The sequence below is a fragment of the Trachymyrmex septentrionalis genome, unplaced genomic scaffold, assembly GCF_001594115.1.
Source record: "Trachymyrmex septentrionalis isolate Tsep2-gDNA-1 unplaced genomic scaffold, Tsep1.0 scaffold97, whole genome shotgun sequence".
Taxonomy (NCBI): domain Eukaryota; kingdom Metazoa; phylum Arthropoda; class Insecta; order Hymenoptera; family Formicidae; genus Trachymyrmex; species Trachymyrmex septentrionalis.
The window spans coordinates 44,225-64,063 of record NW_017306160.1 but is presented as its reverse complement, the minus strand read 5'-3'; the positions used below and the strand labels follow the sequence as shown (position 1 = coordinate 64,063).

At 39.7% G+C, this 19,839-nt stretch overlaps 3 protein-coding genes across 6 annotated transcripts; 1 reads left to right on the top strand and 2 right to left on the bottom strand.

The window, feature by feature from the left end:
- Window positions 1–649: 649 nt before the first annotated feature.
- LOC108756273 (CCR4-NOT transcription complex subunit 3) lies at window positions 650–9,474 on the bottom strand. Of its 3 annotated transcripts, XR_001939820.1 has the most exons (10): window positions 8,572–8,787; window positions 7,260–7,492; window positions 6,993–7,148; window positions 6,723–6,902; window positions 6,344–6,631; window positions 5,916–6,171; window positions 5,186–5,802; window positions 4,762–4,971; window positions 3,940–4,571; window positions 650–1,442 (listed from the first exon to the last, which is right to left on the bottom strand). XR_001939820.1 is itself a non-coding variant. In XM_018499938.1 (9 exons), the coding sequence occupies exons 1-9, from the start codon at window positions 8,654–8,656 to the stop codon at window positions 4,473–4,475; spliced, it is 2,124 nt and encodes a 707-aa protein (XP_018355440.1). In that variant the 5' UTR covers window positions 8,657–8,787; the 3' UTR covers window positions 3,294–4,472. The 3 variants fall into 3 exon arrangements, 2 of the variants coding, with proteins under 2 accessions (XP_018355440.1, XP_018355441.1); XM_018499938.1 differs by lacking the exon at window positions 650–1,442 and having other exon boundaries at window positions 3,294–4,571; XM_018499939.1 differs by lacking the exons at window positions 650–1,442; window positions 8,572–8,787 and adding an exon at window positions 8,965–9,474 and having other exon boundaries at window positions 4,473–4,571.
- Window positions 9,475–12,013: 2,539 nt separating this feature from the next.
- LOC108756271 lies at window positions 12,014–19,279 on the top strand. Of its 2 annotated transcripts, none has more exons than XM_018499936.1 (2): window positions 12,014–12,287; window positions 13,142–19,279. In XM_018499936.1, exon 2 carries the CDS (start codon window positions 13,170–13,172, stop codon window positions 18,927–18,929), a length of 5,760 nt encoding a protein of 1,919 aa, XP_018355438.1. In that variant the 5' UTR covers window positions 12,014–12,287; window positions 13,142–13,169; the 3' UTR covers window positions 18,930–19,279. The 2 variants fall into 2 exon arrangements, with proteins under 2 accessions (XP_018355438.1, XP_018355439.1); XM_018499937.1 differs by having other exon boundaries at window positions 12,014–12,291.
- Window positions 12,344–12,657, bottom strand: LOC108756274. Its single transcript, XM_018499941.1, has one exon. The coding sequence runs from the start codon at window positions 12,655–12,657 to the stop codon at window positions 12,385–12,387; it is 273 nt and encodes a 90-aa protein (XP_018355443.1). The 3' UTR covers window positions 12,344–12,384.
- Window positions 19,280–19,839: the final 560 nt, after the last annotated feature.

Below are 19,839 nucleotides of genomic sequence, written 5' to 3'. Positions count from 1 at the left end.
TGTTAATATTAATTGCAATTAATTTGGATGTAATAAAATTTTTTTTTTTACAACTTGTTTTTTAAAAATCCATACTGCTGGAGTATTATTAGTTTTTTTTTTGAATATTTTAATATTAACCGGCTGGATTCGCAGTGTTTCAGTAGAAGTTGATATTTCACTATCATATCAAAGAATATTACATGATAAGTTTATATGCTTCGTATGTTGCGAGCTTTGAATTAAGTTGCGCGAATATGAATTGTATGATTGTAGTAAAATATTGTGGATCGCATAACTGCACATAAGATTTAATAAGTTCGAAATTTTATTCGATATATATGATATAATATATGATTTAATAGAAAACAAAAATTCAATGACCTTATACATCTTATTTGCAAATTAAGAAATTTTTTTTCGTAAATCATTCATTAGAGATATATTTTCTCGTATATTGTATATTTTTATATATTAAAGATTCTGAATTCACGTTAAAATTCGTGTCATTCTAAAACTAACATCAGAATATGCATGATTTACAGTTTATTATTTAAGGTTTCCGTTATTCGTAAATGTAGGCTTTCACACTAATTTATGATTTCTTATATTTCGATGGTAATTTTCGATTTTTATAATTTTTAGTCTTTGAATTTTATAATTACATGAGTATTCTTTTATATTTTCTATAAGCACACTATAAGTATGCGATCAGCTATCACTTAAATCACATTATGAAAAGTCGATTATTGCCATAAAATGGAAAATCCATCATAGTAATCTAATCGATTTTCCACAATCGATTATATTGATTACTCTAATCAACTATTCTAGAGTACTAAGGCAAATATGAATCTTAATGTATAGATTAGTATTATGCACGAATTAATATGAACCGATTTTCGTGATAATTTATGTCTTGTAAAAATTCTTCGTTGGCGAATTGAAGTTTGATTGATTGAGCAACAAATTTGACAAATTTGTCCATTCATGTTCACGAATATCATACGAATAACGAAAATTACGAATCAAGAATTAGGAATCGTGCGTAGTCTAGTAGCGCAAGCTTGACTGGATTAGCGGATGAATGATGGGACGGAAACTTGTACGAAGATGTTCCTGTAAGATTTGAAATATAATTAACTCAAGCAATAAGGTAAACATTGTTATACTGAAGAAATTAGTACTGTATTTTAACGACTTGAAGTCTTTGCACAAAGCAGTATGGTATTTAAATATCACTCAAATAATCACAATAAAATATATTATTAAGTAAAATCACAATTTCTTCATTTGCAGTGAACGCGTTAGGGGAAATTAATTAGAAGCATCGAAGACAAAATTTGTTATTATATAACAAACGGAGGTCTTCTTTCTCTTGCACGCTTCTATTTGAGTTTTATCACATAAGCAGAAATCCCGTTTACAAGAAGAAATGCAGACAAAGGAAAGCACGTTCGTCCCTACAGCAGAAAAGTGTTATAACGATCGTTATGTACACTACTGTAAAATCGATAATTGATTTGTTTTCATCAAACTCCTATAGAAAATCAGTAATCCATTGTACAAGTTTTTGTAGTACAAAATACGGTACAAGAAACACGGTAAGTATTTCTTCGAATTTACAACTACGATGCATCCTCTAATCGCTAGGAGATTATTAATATTGTATAAAGTGGCAACAGATTCTTATCATTTTTCGTGATTTGAAACCGCTTAGCGGCGCACATAATCACATATCGCGCTGATCAACAAATATAAACGTGCTTGGAGAATATTTTTCGGTGTTTTATCATTGTCGTTTTGTTCTTGCAAAAAGCATTAATTAAAAATGCTGCAATTTTTAACTGTGATATCCATCACGCATTTAATTCGGTTATCAATTAGATGCAAGCTGGTTAACAAACACATTTTATGTGCAAGCAAGTACTCAATAAAATCGTCAGCATCAAACAAAGTTTTGGACTTGGTCGGAATCGCGACCGATCTCATACCCAGATTAACCGAAGTCTTAAGAAAATCTTACTGTTTTAAAACCTTGTAACTTAGATTTTATTCAGCATTTTTAGACAGTTGGTATTTAAATGTAAAAAGAGTTGCTTTTTAGAAAATCGGCAATAGGTTAGGATGTTAAAAAAAGATATGGAAATGGAAATAAAAAATATAAATGATTCCTGACTTTTTACTGATAAATATTCAACTAATAAATCATTTCGTCTACTTTTCATTAAATCAATATAATTATTATTTGAGTGACCTGTAATAATTATATCAATATATTCTAAAAAAATTAAATGAAATCATTTATTAGTCGAATACCTATCAGTAAAAAAGCATGAAGTTCACTTCTTCCAATTTTTATATCTTTTTTTCTCAGACATTTTATCCCATTACCAACTAGATTATCGAAAAAAGCAATTCTTTTATATCTAAATATCAATTAGGATCTAAAAATTTTAATTATAACTCGATGTATAACAGGATTTAAAATAGAAAATCGCATAGAGATCTTTTGGGACTTAATGTGTCAACCCTTTGCGACATACAGTTTTCTATCAGTTCAATTTCAACAAAACTTGATACTTGGGAGATTTTTGGGGAGATTAAGATGTGACACCTTACAGGAGACTCGTGTATTACAAAAAAATAAAAAACGTAAAAAAAATATGTAAAAATTACAAAAACTGATAGTGAAAGATAACATATGGGTATGTCACTATGCCGCAAAGAGTTAAAAAAATTCTTATAATCGTATGCTGTAAATCTCGTAAACATTTGCCGCGACGTATTTACCGCTGTTCTTTTACATATGTATAATGTTTAAAATCTTTCCGATAAATTAAAATAAATTTGAAAAAAAAAAAGCATGATCGTGCGATTCCGTTATGCAAATAATATCGATTGCCGAAATCTCTCTGCAACAAGAGTATCTGCTTAGAGTACATGTATACGCTACGCTTTATTCAGTAATGAAATTTCATCTCTATCCCGTTAAATAATTGTATGAGAATCTCAACTTAGTTTTTATTACTAGGGAAAGGGGATGTATATTTAATCTCGTTGTCGAAGGTTCTTGTGATAATGAATAACACATTCATAAAAAGGAGTCGTTATGATGTGACGATCCTGTGCGAAATTATTTATTTTAAATGCTGATACTATTCTTATAACATGGTCAACAATGCCTAATACAATTAAAGAATTGTAAATATTATATGTACAAAATATTTTAATATAAAAAATGATAACAATTATTACGTTTCTGTAACGTGTTAGTATAACACTGGATATACTAATAGATATTTTTTCTCTTTCCTTTTTTTCGAAACAATTACGGAACAATTACGACGTACTTGATCTTGTTTTATAATTGTTTCATAGTATCAGCAATTTATTCAGATATTAATGCATTTACGATAAACATTACTGCGGTAATACTGAGTTTATAATAAATAAATTCACACAGTATGACTCCTCTTTGCGATTCTCGATTAAACAGATATGCACATGCATATTGACAGCGATTAACGTCACTCGACGAATTAGTAAAGTTGAAATGCTTATAAAGTATAATAATCTGAGGAAATATCTATCTTGCAAAGTTTGTAGCATGAAAAGCTTAGCCTATCACGCTACTGTTAACAATACGCGTACAATCTCAAACTTCGACGACGAGCCCCGGCCTTATCAATCGTTAGAACGCATATAAGTAACCTATTTCAAAAGCGGATTCTAATCACGATGGATGGAATGTTTTCCAAACATAGGTTGAGATGATGTGCTAGTGCGTCAACAAAAATCGAAACAACTTAGGTTTCATTCAAATGAGAAATAAAATATATTCCATAATATTATTATTCACTATTTCTACACATTCTGTACATTAATTCAATTTAAGGGTTTTATACCTCGATACACTTTATACAAAAAGGCTACTTATAATCTAACATTAAGACGTACCATAGCATGAGCGCCCTCCGCCAGACAGCAGACGGGCCGCACGCATGTTTGTACTGGTATTACAGAGTCAGTCGCCAGCAAGTACATCATCCTTTCTCTCCCTCTCTCACGCTCTCTTCTTTCATTCTTCCCGTTATCATACAGCATACTGAATCATTCCATGTGTTTCTGCAATGCTTCTTTCTTCATTGTCTCTCCAATCTCCCTCTTTGCTTCCTTGGTATCATTTACAATAATTATTTCCCATACAATCTTTCTGCTTGTATCTTTTTTCATTCTTTTTTTTTTCGTTTGATCTATCCTTCATCGAAAAAAAAGGATTAAGAAAGATTTTGTCATCGCAACATCGAAATATAATGAAATGCTTTCATTGCTTTCTATGCACAAATTTGTTCTTTTTATAAACTGATTTTTTTTCTCTTATGTTGGACTCTACCGATTTTATACCGAACAGAATTATCTTCTAAAGTTCAGATAACACAATACCGGTACAGAAACGGCGTATTTCGAAGACTCAACGAGCGACAGAACTGTTAGTTCAGATCTCTGTCCTCTAAGTACTTGTATTCAAAAGTAAATCCTTCTTTTTTCCTCTGCCCCCATTTTTCGTAGTCAAAATAGATGTACGTTCCCTGAAACACAAACGATTCTTATAGAACATCACTAAACATGTCTAAGATGATGTGCTATCAAATGATCAGCTTATTCCTATCTCATCTCTTGACGATTCCTTTAAATTACTCATTTTAGACGATTTTTAGACGAGTCCTTATAATTACCCATTTTCCCTACAAAAATTGAGTTAAAAAAAGATGCACTAACCTGCTCGTATTCCTCATTAATAATTTTCGGTTCCTCGTGCCTCTGAAACCACATCATATACTTGGTATGAAACCTCCAACTTTGTTTCTTCAAAGCCTTTGCTGCTAAATACTGTCCCTTAGACCCCTCCATATAATAAAATATGAAGAATAAAGTTTCCGTAGAAAGGCGTTGGAAGAACTCCACAGTATCCGAATGGGGAAGCTGAACCTAAACGGAGCGCATGTGTGCATTAGCAGCGTCAAGTAGTTGTTCGCTACGTGGAGAGCGAATTAATGGCTGCATTCAGCAGAAAAAGCAGCTTTGCAACTGTTGTAAAATTCTTCAATATGATTGGTTTATACATTTAAATCCAGTGAGGAACTAAGGACGAGACCAATCATATTAAAGGAGGTTGCTTTAGCATCAAATTAAAGAAATGTACCTGCTGATAATAAGGTGGCGTGGTGCATGTATTTCTCGGCAAATATGAACGTAATCTTTCCGAGTCAGACGGATGCGGCATATGATAGTAGGCGGCTTCCATCATTTGGAACTGCAACTGGTGTTCCTTCTGTAATGGTACAGGCCCCAAGGGCGCGACCCCAAGCAGCGGAGGAATGTGTGCTTCCGACGTGGCATTGTTGTTGTTACTGTTGCTCGTCTTGGCACTGTCAAAGATGTTTCTATTCGGCTCGGAAGGTGGTATCTCGAGACCTGCTCGGACAATTACTTGTTGGGCAATGGATTTTAAAGAGGACATGCTTCCATCAGGAAGCTTAGGGATGAGACCATTGGCAGTGGACGGTGCTGGCGAGCAGGAGTTTGCGGGCATCGGCGAGGATCTACTGCTGACCGACGACTGCGGCGACGAAGATGGCGGTACCGGTGTAGTCATTTCCGTTTCACTATTGTGATTCTGACTCTGTTGACTGTGCAGTACGTGCGTCGTCTGTGCCGGCGCCGGATTATTATTGTGCTGTTGCGCAACCATTTGCGGCACATTCGACGTAACACTGGACGTAGATGATGATGATAAGATATTATTCTCACTGTTGTGAGCTACAAAAAAAGAGATTTAATATTATCTACCGAGAAATATATACGAAAACGCAAATTGAACGTTCCACGAACATGGATTGTTAGTCGTGTAAGAAAAAAACGAAATGTCTTACTAGATGTTTTATTGGAGGTAGAATGGATGGCTTGCGAATTGCTGTGCGAGGCAGCTACGGTGGCGAAATTGCCGGCATTAGTCGTGGCAATGTGATTGCTCGTAGAACTAGGCGAGCTATGGCTAGGTGTCATGGGAATGGTTTTGCTTGGAGTGCTGCTCGATAACATGTTCGATTTTATGGTGGCAGTGCTTCCCGTGGTTGGAATGCTCGCTTGCGTATTCACTAGCGGCCTGACTGCTGTTGGTTTCACAGGCTGAAATCAAAGACATTGAGAGCGATGCTCCATACATCCATATCAAGTAGATCTCGACAAGGCTTATCGATCTGTACTTCTCAATTCTGTATGGCTTGATTCCTTCGAAAATGAGGTATCGATCCCCTTTTCGACTTTCTCGAATAAAAATGGAGAATGAAAGGACCCACACCTTGGTTTTCTTGTCATTATCTGTAGAACTATCGCTCGAATGGTTATGCATAGTGGAGCTCAACGACGGCGATGGTATAGGCGAAGTACAGGAATTAGTTGAGGTTGGCGTTCCTCCGGTTTCATTGCTGTTGTTACTATCTGTTGTTGCTGACGAGGGGATGCCAACTCCCGACAACTCAACTTCATCAAGGCCGATAATATCATCGTAAATATATTCATTTTCCTCAAAATCAGGATCTTGCGAAGATTCGATATAATACTCAACATCGTCCTTTATCCTCTTGATCTGTTAAGAATTTCATAGAGAAATTAATAGAGTTATCTAATATAACTTGTTATATGATCGCTTCATATTATGCCAATCTGAAAACGCTTACTGTATTGACTTCGACAGACATATTATCAAGCATACGTAATAATGTCTCCAATTTACGGATATGGTAGCGGTGTTTGTCGAGCTTTGCCTTCAATTCATCCACCCTATCTTGTTTATCTTTGTCTATCCTTTTCTTCTTTCCCGCTTGTAACGATTCTATTTCTGATTCAAATGTATCCATCTACATCAAAAGTAATGATAAACGTGTTATAGAAACTTATATTCAATCATCAAAATTTATTCAAAATATCATCAATACGAAGACTGGTACCTGCAGATTGAGAGCGTCTATGGAATTGGCAAGCCAATTAGTAACCTCATCTTTCTCCTTCTGAGCTGGGTCCAATTTCTGAGCAGCGCCTAAACCTTCTTTAGAATAAGCTTTTGTTTTTGTCTCTCTTTCTACAACTTTAAATCTTTCCATTTGCTATAAAGCATAAAAGCATTTACTATATAATTTATTTACAATTTATTTATTCTAATGTATTTTGCTCTAACTCGATCATTAGAAATACATATTACATGCAAATATACTAACAGTCTCAATCAACTTCCGATAATCCAGAAGCGTACTCTTATCCTTTATTTCACCCGACGCGATCCAGCTTTTAATTTGATCGCGTAACCTTTGAAGTTTCTTGATTTCCTTTTTGAGATCAGCCTCGTACTTTTCTTTCTGATTGCTGTTCGTGGCATTATGAACTTTTTGCCAAATATCTTCAAAGGTTTCCACACCTTCCGTTACTTTTTTAAGGCACCGATCTATTTCACCTGAAATTGTACAATACATACATGAATTGTTTTATATATTACATTGTTTTATATTTAGCCCTTCATATAAACTGCTTAATTTTACTTAAAAGTTGTTTAAAATAGAATAGATTTTAATACAAAAAATAACAAATTTATTTATCAGCTTTCTTCATTTCCCAATGCTTATTTTGATTCATAAATAAATTATTTCCAAAGTTTAAACTAATTTGTTTTTTTGATCAAAAGTGACAAATTAAAGTTTCACTTAATATTATAATTAATTAATTTATTCTTCACATAAAATAAAAACTATAAATAATAATTCGAATAAGTTTCACATTTATATTCGTATCACAATTTTTAGAAAAAAAGATGATAACATATATTATAAATAGGATTATTATGAGAGCAAAATCTTCACATAGCATAGACTTTCCAAGGGACAGTCTAAGGATGTTCCCAGGATCCCTTGATAAGCTGTGCTTGATGGATAAAGAAAAAAGAAAACAAAGACTAAGTTTTGTTATGTATTCACTACAAGTTCTTTCCATTTGCTGACACAAGTTAACACAAGTCAACACAAGCATCATTCCACTTTTCTTGACTGAATGTCAAGAAAGATAGATTGATACTTGTGTCGATTTGTGTCACCAAATGGAAAGCATCCTACAAGTACTGAAAATATATAGTATATAATGACGTGAGCTGTAGATTTTTAATATTCACAGTGAATAATAGAACACAACCAAAGTATATACATTCAATGATCACAAAAAATATAATAGAAAACAAATTTTCATTTTTACATAATTATCTTGGGATAAAGAACATTCACATTCTACATCTAAAAATATAAATAACTTGTAGCAAGAAATCTGTTCTTTGTAACCAAACTAGTATGCACTGTACGTAAAAGAAACAGATATATGAAGTTTGGCGAAAGTCAAAGGAATAGAAAGTTTTAGTGCAATCCAGTGTAATGACAAAGGACAGGCTTAAGTATAGTGAAACAGGTTTCAAGGTACACAGCGTATGGCTCGCACTATTGTAATTAATTAAAAAAGTTGAAGTTTAAAATCTTTAAAGGTTATGCTGACAAAATAAAAAGCCATCATGTTCTGCACAATGAAGGACCCATCGCGACTGTAGGAGGTAAGTGAGACAAAGCGAAGTAGAGTCCATGAACCCGGGTCGTCCGCGTTTTTATAAGCCGTTATAGCCATTTGGGCTATGACGCTGGATTGGCGCCTCGCGATATGTTGTATGCCGGGAATCGTGCCGTTCGTGATCGCGCCGAGTCGGCGGGGCGACTTGGCGCGATTCGCCAAAGCGTCTTGATGGCGGAATCGCGGGAAACCGGCGACAAAGAGTGAGAACGTGCGACGACCCGGACGACTCGTCGTCCAGTCCGATGCAGCGGCGATCGCGGCAAGAGACAGGGACGAGGGATATATCCAAATGTAAACACGCTGGTAACACTTTCTCCTCACCTTGCAACTTTCTTGTCGCAGCCATGGCTATGTGAACGTGTGATAAAATGGTTCATGCATAGTCTAGACGTATTTGGTGAGATACAAAGCAATTTATCGGAACAAATAGCTGTGGAACTATTATTCCCCGTGTGATATGGGAGCCTCGGCCACAAGATGGCTTCCGTTTTCAAATGACAACGTCCGACCGACCGTGTGTCGCGCACAGGCACAGAGACCCTCCGCGATTCTGCCCCTAGAGATTTTCTAAGACGCGTAATCACGAGCCCGTTTAACGCCGTTCGCGTATGTGAGGAACCTCCCGCCGAGACGCCGGCGTGTCTTGCTTTTGCCGCCCGTAAAAGAATCGCGAGAGAGGCGAGTAGCATCAACAAACGTGATATACACGAGATACGAAAAGCGAGATAACGTGATACGCGTCGACGCACTCGCACACATTCTATCCGTATATACACTCTAGGGTATGTTCGTAAATGTGAAATATTGCATGACGTGTATCTCGACTGATCTTGACTCTAGACGCGGTCGTGTAACTTCCCTATGATATCTGAAATTGGCTGCATTCCATAACTCCGCAAACCCAATAGAGATGAGTTCGGATATCATCCCGGAATGTGTTCTCATTTGTTAATTTCCAGTACAGTATCCTGTAGCCGCCATATTGTGTTTACTGGGAGAAGCATTCCCTTTTTCCAGTAAAAAGTTTCAGTAAAAACATAACCTAAATTCGTACGCGCTTCGAAAAACCGTTTTCTCGAGCGTGTTTATATATTTGTAAATTTTGCGATTAAGCAAAGAGGTATTGTATTTTTTAGCTAGTATTATTGAAACTTACAAATGAAAAATTTTATATTGAAACGTTAATCAATTCCATGAAAATGAAAAAGTTGAAAAATAATAAAAAATCACCAGAAAGACTTATTTACTGCGTACGAACGACACTGATTCATTAATAAATTCTGGAGGTACGGGAGCTCACTATGATAGGATAATTTTTTATTCATTCAGTTTATCTATGTTAGTTTGTGTTGTGTGTGTGTCTCTGAGAAAGACTCAAAAGTGAGCCGAAACATGTAAGCGCGTTCTAGTGAATAAAGAAGTTTCACACTTTATAGATATATTATTTACGCGACATCTTCTGCGCTTGACTCCTACTGCCCGCATCCTTTCCAGTTCTTTGATTTATGAGGAGTCTTGGTTAGTTTGATTTGTTATACGGATTTATTATTGAATACGAATCCAATAATTCATGGCAAAAGACCAAGATTGCAACACAATACCTCTCAGCTTAATCGCAACATTCATAAATAAATAAACACGCCCAAGAAAACAATTCTCCGAAGCGCGAATTAAAACATTACCTAAATTATGTTTTTATTACAACTTTTTACTAGAAAAAGGAAACGCTTCTTCCAGTAACACAACATGGCGGCTACTGGATATTGTACTGGAAATCAGCAAATGGGAACACACTCTGAGTATTCTTGTGTATCGTTTTAAGGTAGGCCTCTTTTAGGGTGCCTTTTTATGCTAGCGATCGACGTTCATTTTCAGCCGCAAAATAGGTCACTTGATCAAAATTGATACTTAATATTCGTCAATTTCTATTACGTAATTTATTTTGACGCCGAAAATGAACGTTGAGCGTCGGTATGAAAAGGCACCTTTAGGCTGCGCACAATAGCAAGAATAATGCTGCAGACCAGCGCGATGTTCATCGCGTACGACACGCGATATCCAATGAGCGTATAGAGAATGTCAAACTACCGACTCTGAGTCGCTGACGACGCTGACTTGAAAAATAAACTCGAATCTAAACGCAAGTTGGCCGATCCAATCAGTCAGCGTCTTGCTATGATTCCGCTGAGGATTAACAGTCAGAATTGGCAGTCGAGTCGGCCTGCAGAATCGATAGTCTGATACGGCCTTAAAAACAAGGGATATGCTCATGATATAACGACAAATAACGTTCATGTCAACTGGCCAATCAGAATTGTCAACCATACAGTCACATAAAGGTTGCAACATTTTTTTTTCCGATGGGTTTCAGAATGCAGCTGGTTAATTCTTTCTTCATTCAAGATCTTGGACCGATTTCTAGCATTGTGGACATACGGTTTTAAGTCGAAATCAAAGTGTCGTGGACATAAGGGCTGCGGTTAGCGTACTCAACAGTTGAGTGAGCGCTTGCTGTTATTGATATATTCTTTCACATCTAAAATGCTGATGCACCCAATGGTGTATTCAGTACGACGACCGCTCACTGAGCGCTCATTGAGCTCTTGTACCTGTTTGGTCTATATTTTTACATCTAATGAAATATGCCAATCAGATGCAAGAGCTCACTAAGCGCTCAGTGAGCGATCATGCTTTTGGATGCATCCAATAATTGTCCAATAAAAAATTCTAGGCACTGGTTGAGTGGCTAAAGTAATTAAATGATACGTTTCTTTTTACGCAGCCATACAAAATCCATCTGTGAACAAAGTTACTAGAATATTCATAATTTAATTGGTCAATAACTAGTGAATTTGCTCACTTTTGTAATTTTCATTTCAAGATACACAATCGACCCCCCCCTGGACAACGCTAGAAACGCTTTTATTGGCACATTTATAAACAGGGCTGTTCGCGCGCGAACAAAGTGTCGAAAGATATCAAGAGTCTCGTTGATTAGAGAATTTACGTTCGACGGTTTTGAAGTTTCTGAACCGCCGTCGCTGCCGGTTCGCTGATCGTTCGCCGGTCGTGTTTACCGGTCGCGTGTCATCGTTGGTGTAAGGGATCAGGGGATGACGGGCACCACGTTGGATGTACGCGTGTGCGTCCGCGAGAGATGTCACCGTATCATCGTACGACGGCCCTGAGCACTGGTGACTGGAGTGAGCGGCATTCGCGTTCAATGTTAATCCGCGTCCGCACCTCTATTCTCTCTCCGTCGTTGCTCGTATACGTATCCAAGTCTACGGCGGACGTCACGTCATTGTTAGCAGCAGCCAGCAGTAATCTCGTGACTGTGGAATCAGTACCGCCCATTGAACTTGGGTTTAACCTCTGCACGCGGCTCTCATCAGATCTCTCAGAGCGAGCCGCGGCACGGTCGCTATGACAAAGGGTGGCATCACTGGGAACGTGTTGGAAGCACGGATAGTGCGGCGCTCATTGATATGACGCCATTTTACTAACCTTTTCGTCGCGTACAACTACCAGTTTCTCCAAGTCGCTCGCAGTCGCCGAAACGTTTCGTACCGTGTGCCGCACGGCTGATCTTATCGTCGTAAGAACTACGCTCGGCCGCGACGGCCGATTCGCGTTCTGCGAAAGTAAGTAAGTTTTTCGAAAGTTCGCTTCGGTCGACCGTACGATCATAGAAAACTCGCGCGCGCCCCGCTCTCTCGTTCACCCATTCTCCCCCGCGAGTCATCCTCGTGTACGGTACACATTTCCGTCGTCTTTGTCCATGCCACGCGTCGTCCAGCTTCCGCCAGAAATCATCACGAGACTCGTGCGAACGAAGAAGAAAGTACGACAGAGCCAATCGTCTTGTAATCCGTTGATCTCGTTCCGGGATCGGCGTGCCTTCTCCGGACGCCGCTTCTTCTTCTCCGCCGTTTCTTCGAAAAGTGACGGATCCCGTGCGATCGGCAAGCCTGAAGCCATAGCGAAAGCCTCGTGTTTCTCTGGACGTGACATGTGACTGTGAATCCGAGTCCGAGTTTTGTTTTTTCGCCTTTCCTTTACGCTAGCAAAGGTGTGAAATCCTCTGAGAATAGAATCGTGACGAGTGATCGTCGTCTACGTGACGAGTCATTAACGTGCGTAATGTGACGCAATAAGACTATCCTGTTTTCATTGCCACTGAGAAATCGTTAGCACAAAATGATGTGTTGATGTGTTTTTTTCTGTTTTATTGAAACATCGTCTGTATTCTAGAAGGCTCTGATAATTTCGAGTTTAACTTTACATCGCTGAGATTAACGATATTTTTTTTTAATCGTAAATAAACATACTCGGTGCATGTTTAGTTTTAAATCGTAATTATAGCTAATCGATTTTTAATGAATATGTTATTTCGAATAATTTACATGTGTAATTATGAATCATTACACATGTATTTTATATTTAGATATACATTATATATGTATATGCAGATGCAATATATAATTATGTGTTTTAGGTAGATCGCTGTAACAGTTTGCACTATTATGGAAGATGAGGATGGAGAAAGTAAAGTAGATATGTGGAACATTTTGGACAAGCAACGACTCAATGATTCCACATTGGACAACCCATTGAAACATTCCATTGACGATGTATACACTGCTGTAATTGAAGAGGAGAAGCAGTTAATACGCTATAACTCGATCATAACGAATGATTCGCCAGGTAAAAATACCGTTGCGGGGCCAAATTTTGTATTTAAGGGTTTCAAGAAGCGTATCTTGGCCGAAGCTCGAGAAGTTCCTACCGCTGCATCAAAGAACAATACACCAGAGCTGCGACAATTGACGCATCTCAATGCAAGGACTGGCAGAGACAAGAAGGTGGAGAGGAAGCGGAAGCGTAAGATAACGGAATACGCTCAATATCTGGGTCTTCGACCGTCCTCGAAGTACAAGTGCTCCAAGTGTCACGCATGGTCTGGTTACGGTCCCAACTCGAGACAGAACTTGTGTGCTTGTAATCCTAGTATGACACCGATGCCCAGTACCTCCGAGTCGAGTGCTTCGGTGCCGCACGCGAGCAATTTTAAAATCACGAGGAAGGTCTATCTATGCTCGGCGTGTGGCACATATTTCGAAAATTGGAACTTGTTCTTACACATGAGGGATACACACAAGCGTCACATATGCCTCTACTGCCTGGGTATGTTCGGCCAGGCGGAGAGGCTGTCGTATCATCTGATGAAGAAGCACAGTGTTCCAGAGATGGCGTTCTCCTCGGTAGAGGATTTCTACAATGCCTTCAAGGGTTCGTGCTACCTTATCTGTTGCAGCTGCGAAAAAGTATTCTCAGAGACCGATGACTTCTTCAATCACTTTTGCTCTCCAGTATTGGAGCAGGACCCAACTGTTACTGTTGCGTCAATGTGCACTATATGCAGACAAAGCGGAACACACGCGAGTACCTGTAATGTTACGCTGTCATTGGATACGGATAAGGAAGTGTGTAGCACATCAACGCCACTGACAGTTGCCGATACGACGTATACAGACAATTCATCGCCGACAATGGTTCCTCCATCGGAAATGGTTACAAATCTCGGGGGTAAGGGACTGCCAAGAAAAGCGATAAAATACAACAGGAGAAAACGCGAAAGAGACGGTATGCAAAATTCTCGCCAACAAAAATCAAGTACACTAATGAAAAAGCTCAGTGCGAAAGTTCAGTGTAACGAAACTCAACTTGATTGCGATCTCGATGTTCAAAGAGAAATTGCAAATAACTTACCCCGAGACACAGTTACCGAGACGATAATGGAAGTGTCCAGGTACACGGGCGGCAATTCATCTGATGAAAATGATGAGAATGATGAGCAGGCGGTGAATAAAGATGTGCACAACAATCGTGATAGAGGGTCGGGAGGAAAATCGCCGGTTCAGAATTGTCAGCTTGATTTCAGTGAACCTTATGATAGCGTAACCGAGACCATCATGGAAGTATCACGTTACACGGGTGAAGAAGTTAAGAATGAGAGAGAAGATGTAACGTATACTCCAAACGCATGTGCGTCACAGACAGTTGAAAAAATGAATACCGAAGATGAGGGAATATGCGACAAAAGCGATGTTGATCCGACACGCTCGGCCAGTTCGAGAACACCTAGTCCAGCACAATTTGATACCGAGGAAATTACGACAGCGGATACAAAAGCGAACACTATGTGCGAGACTGGAACTAAATACGACAGTCCGCAGAATGCACGAAGTTGTAGTCCCTTCAATCGATCGTTATTTAGTCCACAACACGAATCGCACATATCGGACCCGCAGTCTAAAGAGATAGAAAGTTTCGAGGATAACGACAAGAAAGTGAAGAAACCTGTTGCGACAAACGCCACTGAATCTCAAGCCTCGGTGTCATTTAACGCCGTTGCTTCTTCCGATAGGAGTTTGGTTATTAAGATTTGCAATAGGAATTCGCAGTTCAGCGTCGCAACAACCACCGTTATGAGTAGGGAATCCGAGGAAAACAACAACGCCGAAGGATCGACATCGAAGGAGAGGATGCCAAACGGTTCAGAAACTGGGAGGGAAATCATTGATGATGATCAAGCAAACGAGCTGGATGATAGTGATTCTGACAGCGATAAATTGGCGGTAGTAGATAGCAATCCAGAAGAAGATGAAGAAGTGGAAGATGGCGAGGAAGGCGAAGCTGATGAAACTGAAGAAAGACACAACGAAACGGAAGGCAAGGATCAAAGGAATCAAGAAGAAAATGATGAAGTTAAAACTGGAACATATACTGATGAATTATTTTCTGTCACGGAAACGATGCCGATAAGCAACACCAGTGAAACATCCGTCAACAACGCAGTTGTAAGTGTTGAGAACGAACACATGAAAAGCCATACGATCGACAACGGTGGTATCGTGTTAGCCGGCGAGGATGTTCCATGTATTGACTTGAACGTCGAGGGCACTCTGGACAGCATGGAGTTGGAGGACCTGTTGAAACGTTGCATAGAGGCAGCCAGTCCCATCTGCGTGTACTGCAATCACGCACGGTACATCGCGGTCAATGGCAGACAACTGGGCCTGCACATGCTGGCGGAGCACAAGTTTCAACCACAGCATCCCGCGATAATCATACACGCGGAGCAGTTCACTGCTAGGGTGAAGAGGTCCCTCGACGAACTCGAGTCTCGTTACTTCAACTTAGATACGTATAACAGCGCGGATGGCACGTATAATGTGCCGAACGTATTGATATATGAGTGTTTTCATTGTAGATTTCATTCGACAGTGCACAAGGAGCTTTATTTGCATAATCGAAAGATGCATCAGAAGACCATATTGATTTGCATAATGTGCAAATCGACATTCTACAGTTATAGCGAGTTAGTGTGCCACTTGTGTCCTGGAATTTATTCGCCGAATGTTAATCTACGATATCGATGTTGCCTCTGCTCTGTAGCGAATCTGCCGTCGGCATTTCGACTGATGGTTCACGTGCGCAAACGTCACCATGCCTGCGACGTCTGTCTGGAATCTACAGGCAATCAGCAGCGTCTTTCGAATCACGTATGGAAGCACAAGCTACATCATTTGTGTTACAGATGCGGCATCGCGTACCGTAATAAACCGGATATCACGAAACATCTATTTTGGAAACACGGCACGGAGAGCGTTCTGTGTCGAAAATGTCTGCAGAAGAAATGGCCGCACATATATCATTTCTGTATACCGCCTACAGCGTTTGTTTGCGAGGAATGCGGCTTGAGTTTTGGACGCGCGGTAGCGCTCAAGGTGCATAAAAGGCTGCACTCCGGCGATTCACCATATGGCTGTGACGAGTGCGAACAGCGTTTCATATCGCGAAAGCTCCTAGCTAAGCATCAAGCGGCTCACAGGGAACCTGAACCTGAGGATGTCCATGTGAATGTGACGGATGTAGTTAACACTTCACTAACGGACAAGGATGAGAAATCGGATAGGAACACCTCCGTAAGCATAACTGATGGAGACCTGATGACGGGAGTCGAGACTACGTCGAAGAACATTAAAGAGGCTGTGAAAAAAGTAGTCGATGTTTACGATCTACCGCCGCTCAATCTATCATCCGAAAGTGATACTGATAGCGAGGAGGAGAAACCCGCTTCCACGGAAAAACCACCGGAGAAAGAGAATATCGATGAAGACGTAGCAAAGAAGAATGAAACTATTGAAACAATCGCTGCCGATGACGATGACAGTGCTGTGTTGAACAATGATATAGTTGAAGTGGAACGGAACGAGGAGGAGAAAAAACAGGAAGCGCGTATTATGGATGGCATTTGGGACAATTTTAAAACGTACGCTGCCAGTTTGGACGTAGAGGAATCCGCCAAGAATGTCGCGTTGAAAGAGAGCGTACCTGAGACCGACGCGGCGTATTTGAGAAGTATCGTTTTTTCTGATCATGATTATTGTGTAGTAAATTCGTCCGACAAAGAAAAGAATGAAGATCAAGTTACTTCTAAGGACAATGACATGAAAGCGAACGATACCAAATCTGAAAGAAGTCCGTCACCCGGTACTCCGAGTCGCAATACTGGAGGCGACAGTGACGCGAACAAACGGAAGGTAAAAACTCCTAAGAAGAAGAAGCGGAGTGGCAGCACATCATCCACGAGCGACTCTTCGAGCGATACCGACTCGAGCAGTTGTTCGTGTGGCACCAACTGTAGCTGCAGCAGCTCTTCGTCTGGCAGCTCCTCCAGTTCTAGCAGCAGTTCCGATTCCGACAGCTCCGCGTCCGAGAGCTCGCCCAGAAAGCAATCCAGCAATCGTAAAGATAGGAATAAAAAGGAAAGAGAAGCTACGCGGGAGAATAAGTCGCAGTCCGTTGAACCGGAGAACAAGCCGGAAGACAAGCTGGAAGACAAGCCGGAGATTGCAATAGAGAATGGTCCTGTGCTCCCCGAGATAACGAACGAGCCTTCTCCAGCGAAGCTTCTCTTGCGGGAATCTGATTTGGAAACTGAGGAAACCGAAACAGATGAAGATTTCTACGACGAGTACCCGCAGTTGCTCGCTAATAAATTGATGGAGGAGAAGCGCAATCAGTTGCTGCTACTGGCTACCGTAGCGCCAGCATCGACGCCGACCTCCACGCCAACCTCGACGCCAACCTCGACATTAATGCCGGTGATGGACCAATCATCGATGCCACTAAATAATGGCGTTCTAGTCGCGGAAACGACACCAGATCCGGTTACAATGACTATTGAGAATCAACAACTGCAACAACAGCAGCAGCAGCAACAGCAGCAAAAAAAGAAAACGAAAACGAAGAAACGACGAAAGGGTGAGAGGGGCGGTAAGCGTAACGCGATTACAACAGCCACCGTGGAATCAATCAAACTGAACATTCCCAAGGCACTTTACCAGAAGAATCCGGGATTCGTTGCATCGTCGCAATCAACGCTGGTATTACATCCTAATAGTAGATCCTCGACGCCGAACCTATTGCCAGTTGCAACATGTAACGACTTCCACAGCGGCAATGCTACGAGCATTGCGATAGAAATGCAACAACAACAGCAGCAAGCATCATCGACTACCGCTGTCATTGGTGTACCGAATCAAAATGTCGGTGGCAACGGCAGCACGGAGACGGAAAACAAGAGAGTTTCGAAGAGGAAACGCGTACCAAAGCGTTTTTACGGTGACTCGAGCGACGACGAACCACAAGAAAAACAGTCGTTCAACCGGTGGCGAAAAATCGAGACAACCTCCACAATCGCCACCACTATCCCAGCTTTCACACCGCTGCCATCCATGACGACGATGACGCCGACGAATCCGAAACCGCTGGTGTCAAGATTGTCCTTGAGCGGAAAGACTATACAGACTTATAGTAACAGGTCCGCTCAGGTGGAGCAGGCAGCGAGTCAGCAGCAAACTGCTCTACCTGAGGCATCGCCAATCGTCACAGCGACATCCGCCACCGAGTCCGAGAGTAGTAGCGATAGCAGCGAATCTGAGACGGAGAATATCGTAAATCAATCGAAGATTAACCAACCAACGATACCACCTGTTAGCGCGCCGACGACGGAGCGACCCGGCAAGATCTATTGTTACTGTCAATGTCCGTATGATGAGGTATCAGAGATGATAGCCTGTGACGGTGAGGACTGCCGCATCGAGTGGTTTCATTTCGAATGTGTTGGTATAATGGTACCGCCCAAGGGTAGGTGGTACTGCCCGGACTGCAGAAAGAAACACGGTATTGTGCAAAATGATGAGTACTGCGATTGATAGTTGCCACGCGGGATGTTAATGACAACGGCATGTTATTACCAAATTTGAGCGATCATTGCTTTTTAGGCGTAATACTAGAATTTTCCTCTTTTCTTTTTCACGAGCGTATGAAAAGAAAAAAAAATTGCTACACTGTTCCATGTTGATATTTTTCTTAAGCCAATACACAGAGTGTTTGTATATATACTATGTAAATACGTCTTAGAATTATAAGAATGAAATGAGGTTTTTTGTGTACATTTCTTTGTACTTCTTTTAACGACAGCGTCATGTATAAATACATAGCATTGGTAGATAGATGAATAAGTAGATGAATAGGTAGATAATATCACTAACAAGGTATCATTATCAACAAATTTTTTTTTTAACTATATCTGAATTAGTGTATTAATTGACGATTTTTTATTATTATATAGATGCTTCATATAAATAAGCACATATTTACAGCAACAATATATATTGCTGAAAACTACATTTTTTCCAACTATTATTTATATGGATGAAATACGATATCATAATAAACATTGCCAGATGTCTATATAATAATAAAATTAATAATAAACGACATTAGATCGTATATGATTACACAACTAAATAACAAAGTCTTATCGATCTGAGATAGATTTTATTTACCAATTAATGCTTAAATAATATTTCGATGTGAAGTATATATATATAATATATATATATATACTTTATGAGATCCTTGCATATTTATTAATATCAATCATTTTTAACGTAATTCCATATTTTTTAAACACCATTGTAAGAATTTTACAATAAACAGGCTAATCGCAAATTGTCTGGCGGTAGCAATCTTAAAGAAATAAATCATCGTGGAAGGCAGCGAGGGTAAGTTATTTATTAGACATTTGCGACATCGCGGTTCAATGCCTGATAAGGCTAA

Coding starts and splice junctions, on each gene's coding strand:
- LOC108756271 (XM_018499936.1), top strand. CDS start 13,170: ATGGAAGATGAGGATGGAGAAAGTAAAGTAGATATGTGGAACATTTTG.
- LOC108756274 (XM_018499941.1), bottom strand. CDS start 12,657: ATGTCACGTCCAGAGAAACACGAGGCTTTCGCTATGGCTTCAGGCTTG.
- LOC108756273 (XM_018499938.1), bottom strand. CDS start 8,656: ATGGACTCTACTTCGCTTTGTCTCACTTACCTCCTACAGTCGCGATGG. Junction 6,903..6,992: donor TAGACGCTCTCAATCTGCAG/GTACCAGTCTTC, acceptor CTTTTGATGTAG/ATGGATACATTTGAATCAGA. Junction 6,172..6,343: donor ATAATGACAAGAAAACCAAG/GTGTGGGTCCTT, acceptor CTTTGATTTCAG/CCTGTGAAACCAACAGCAGT.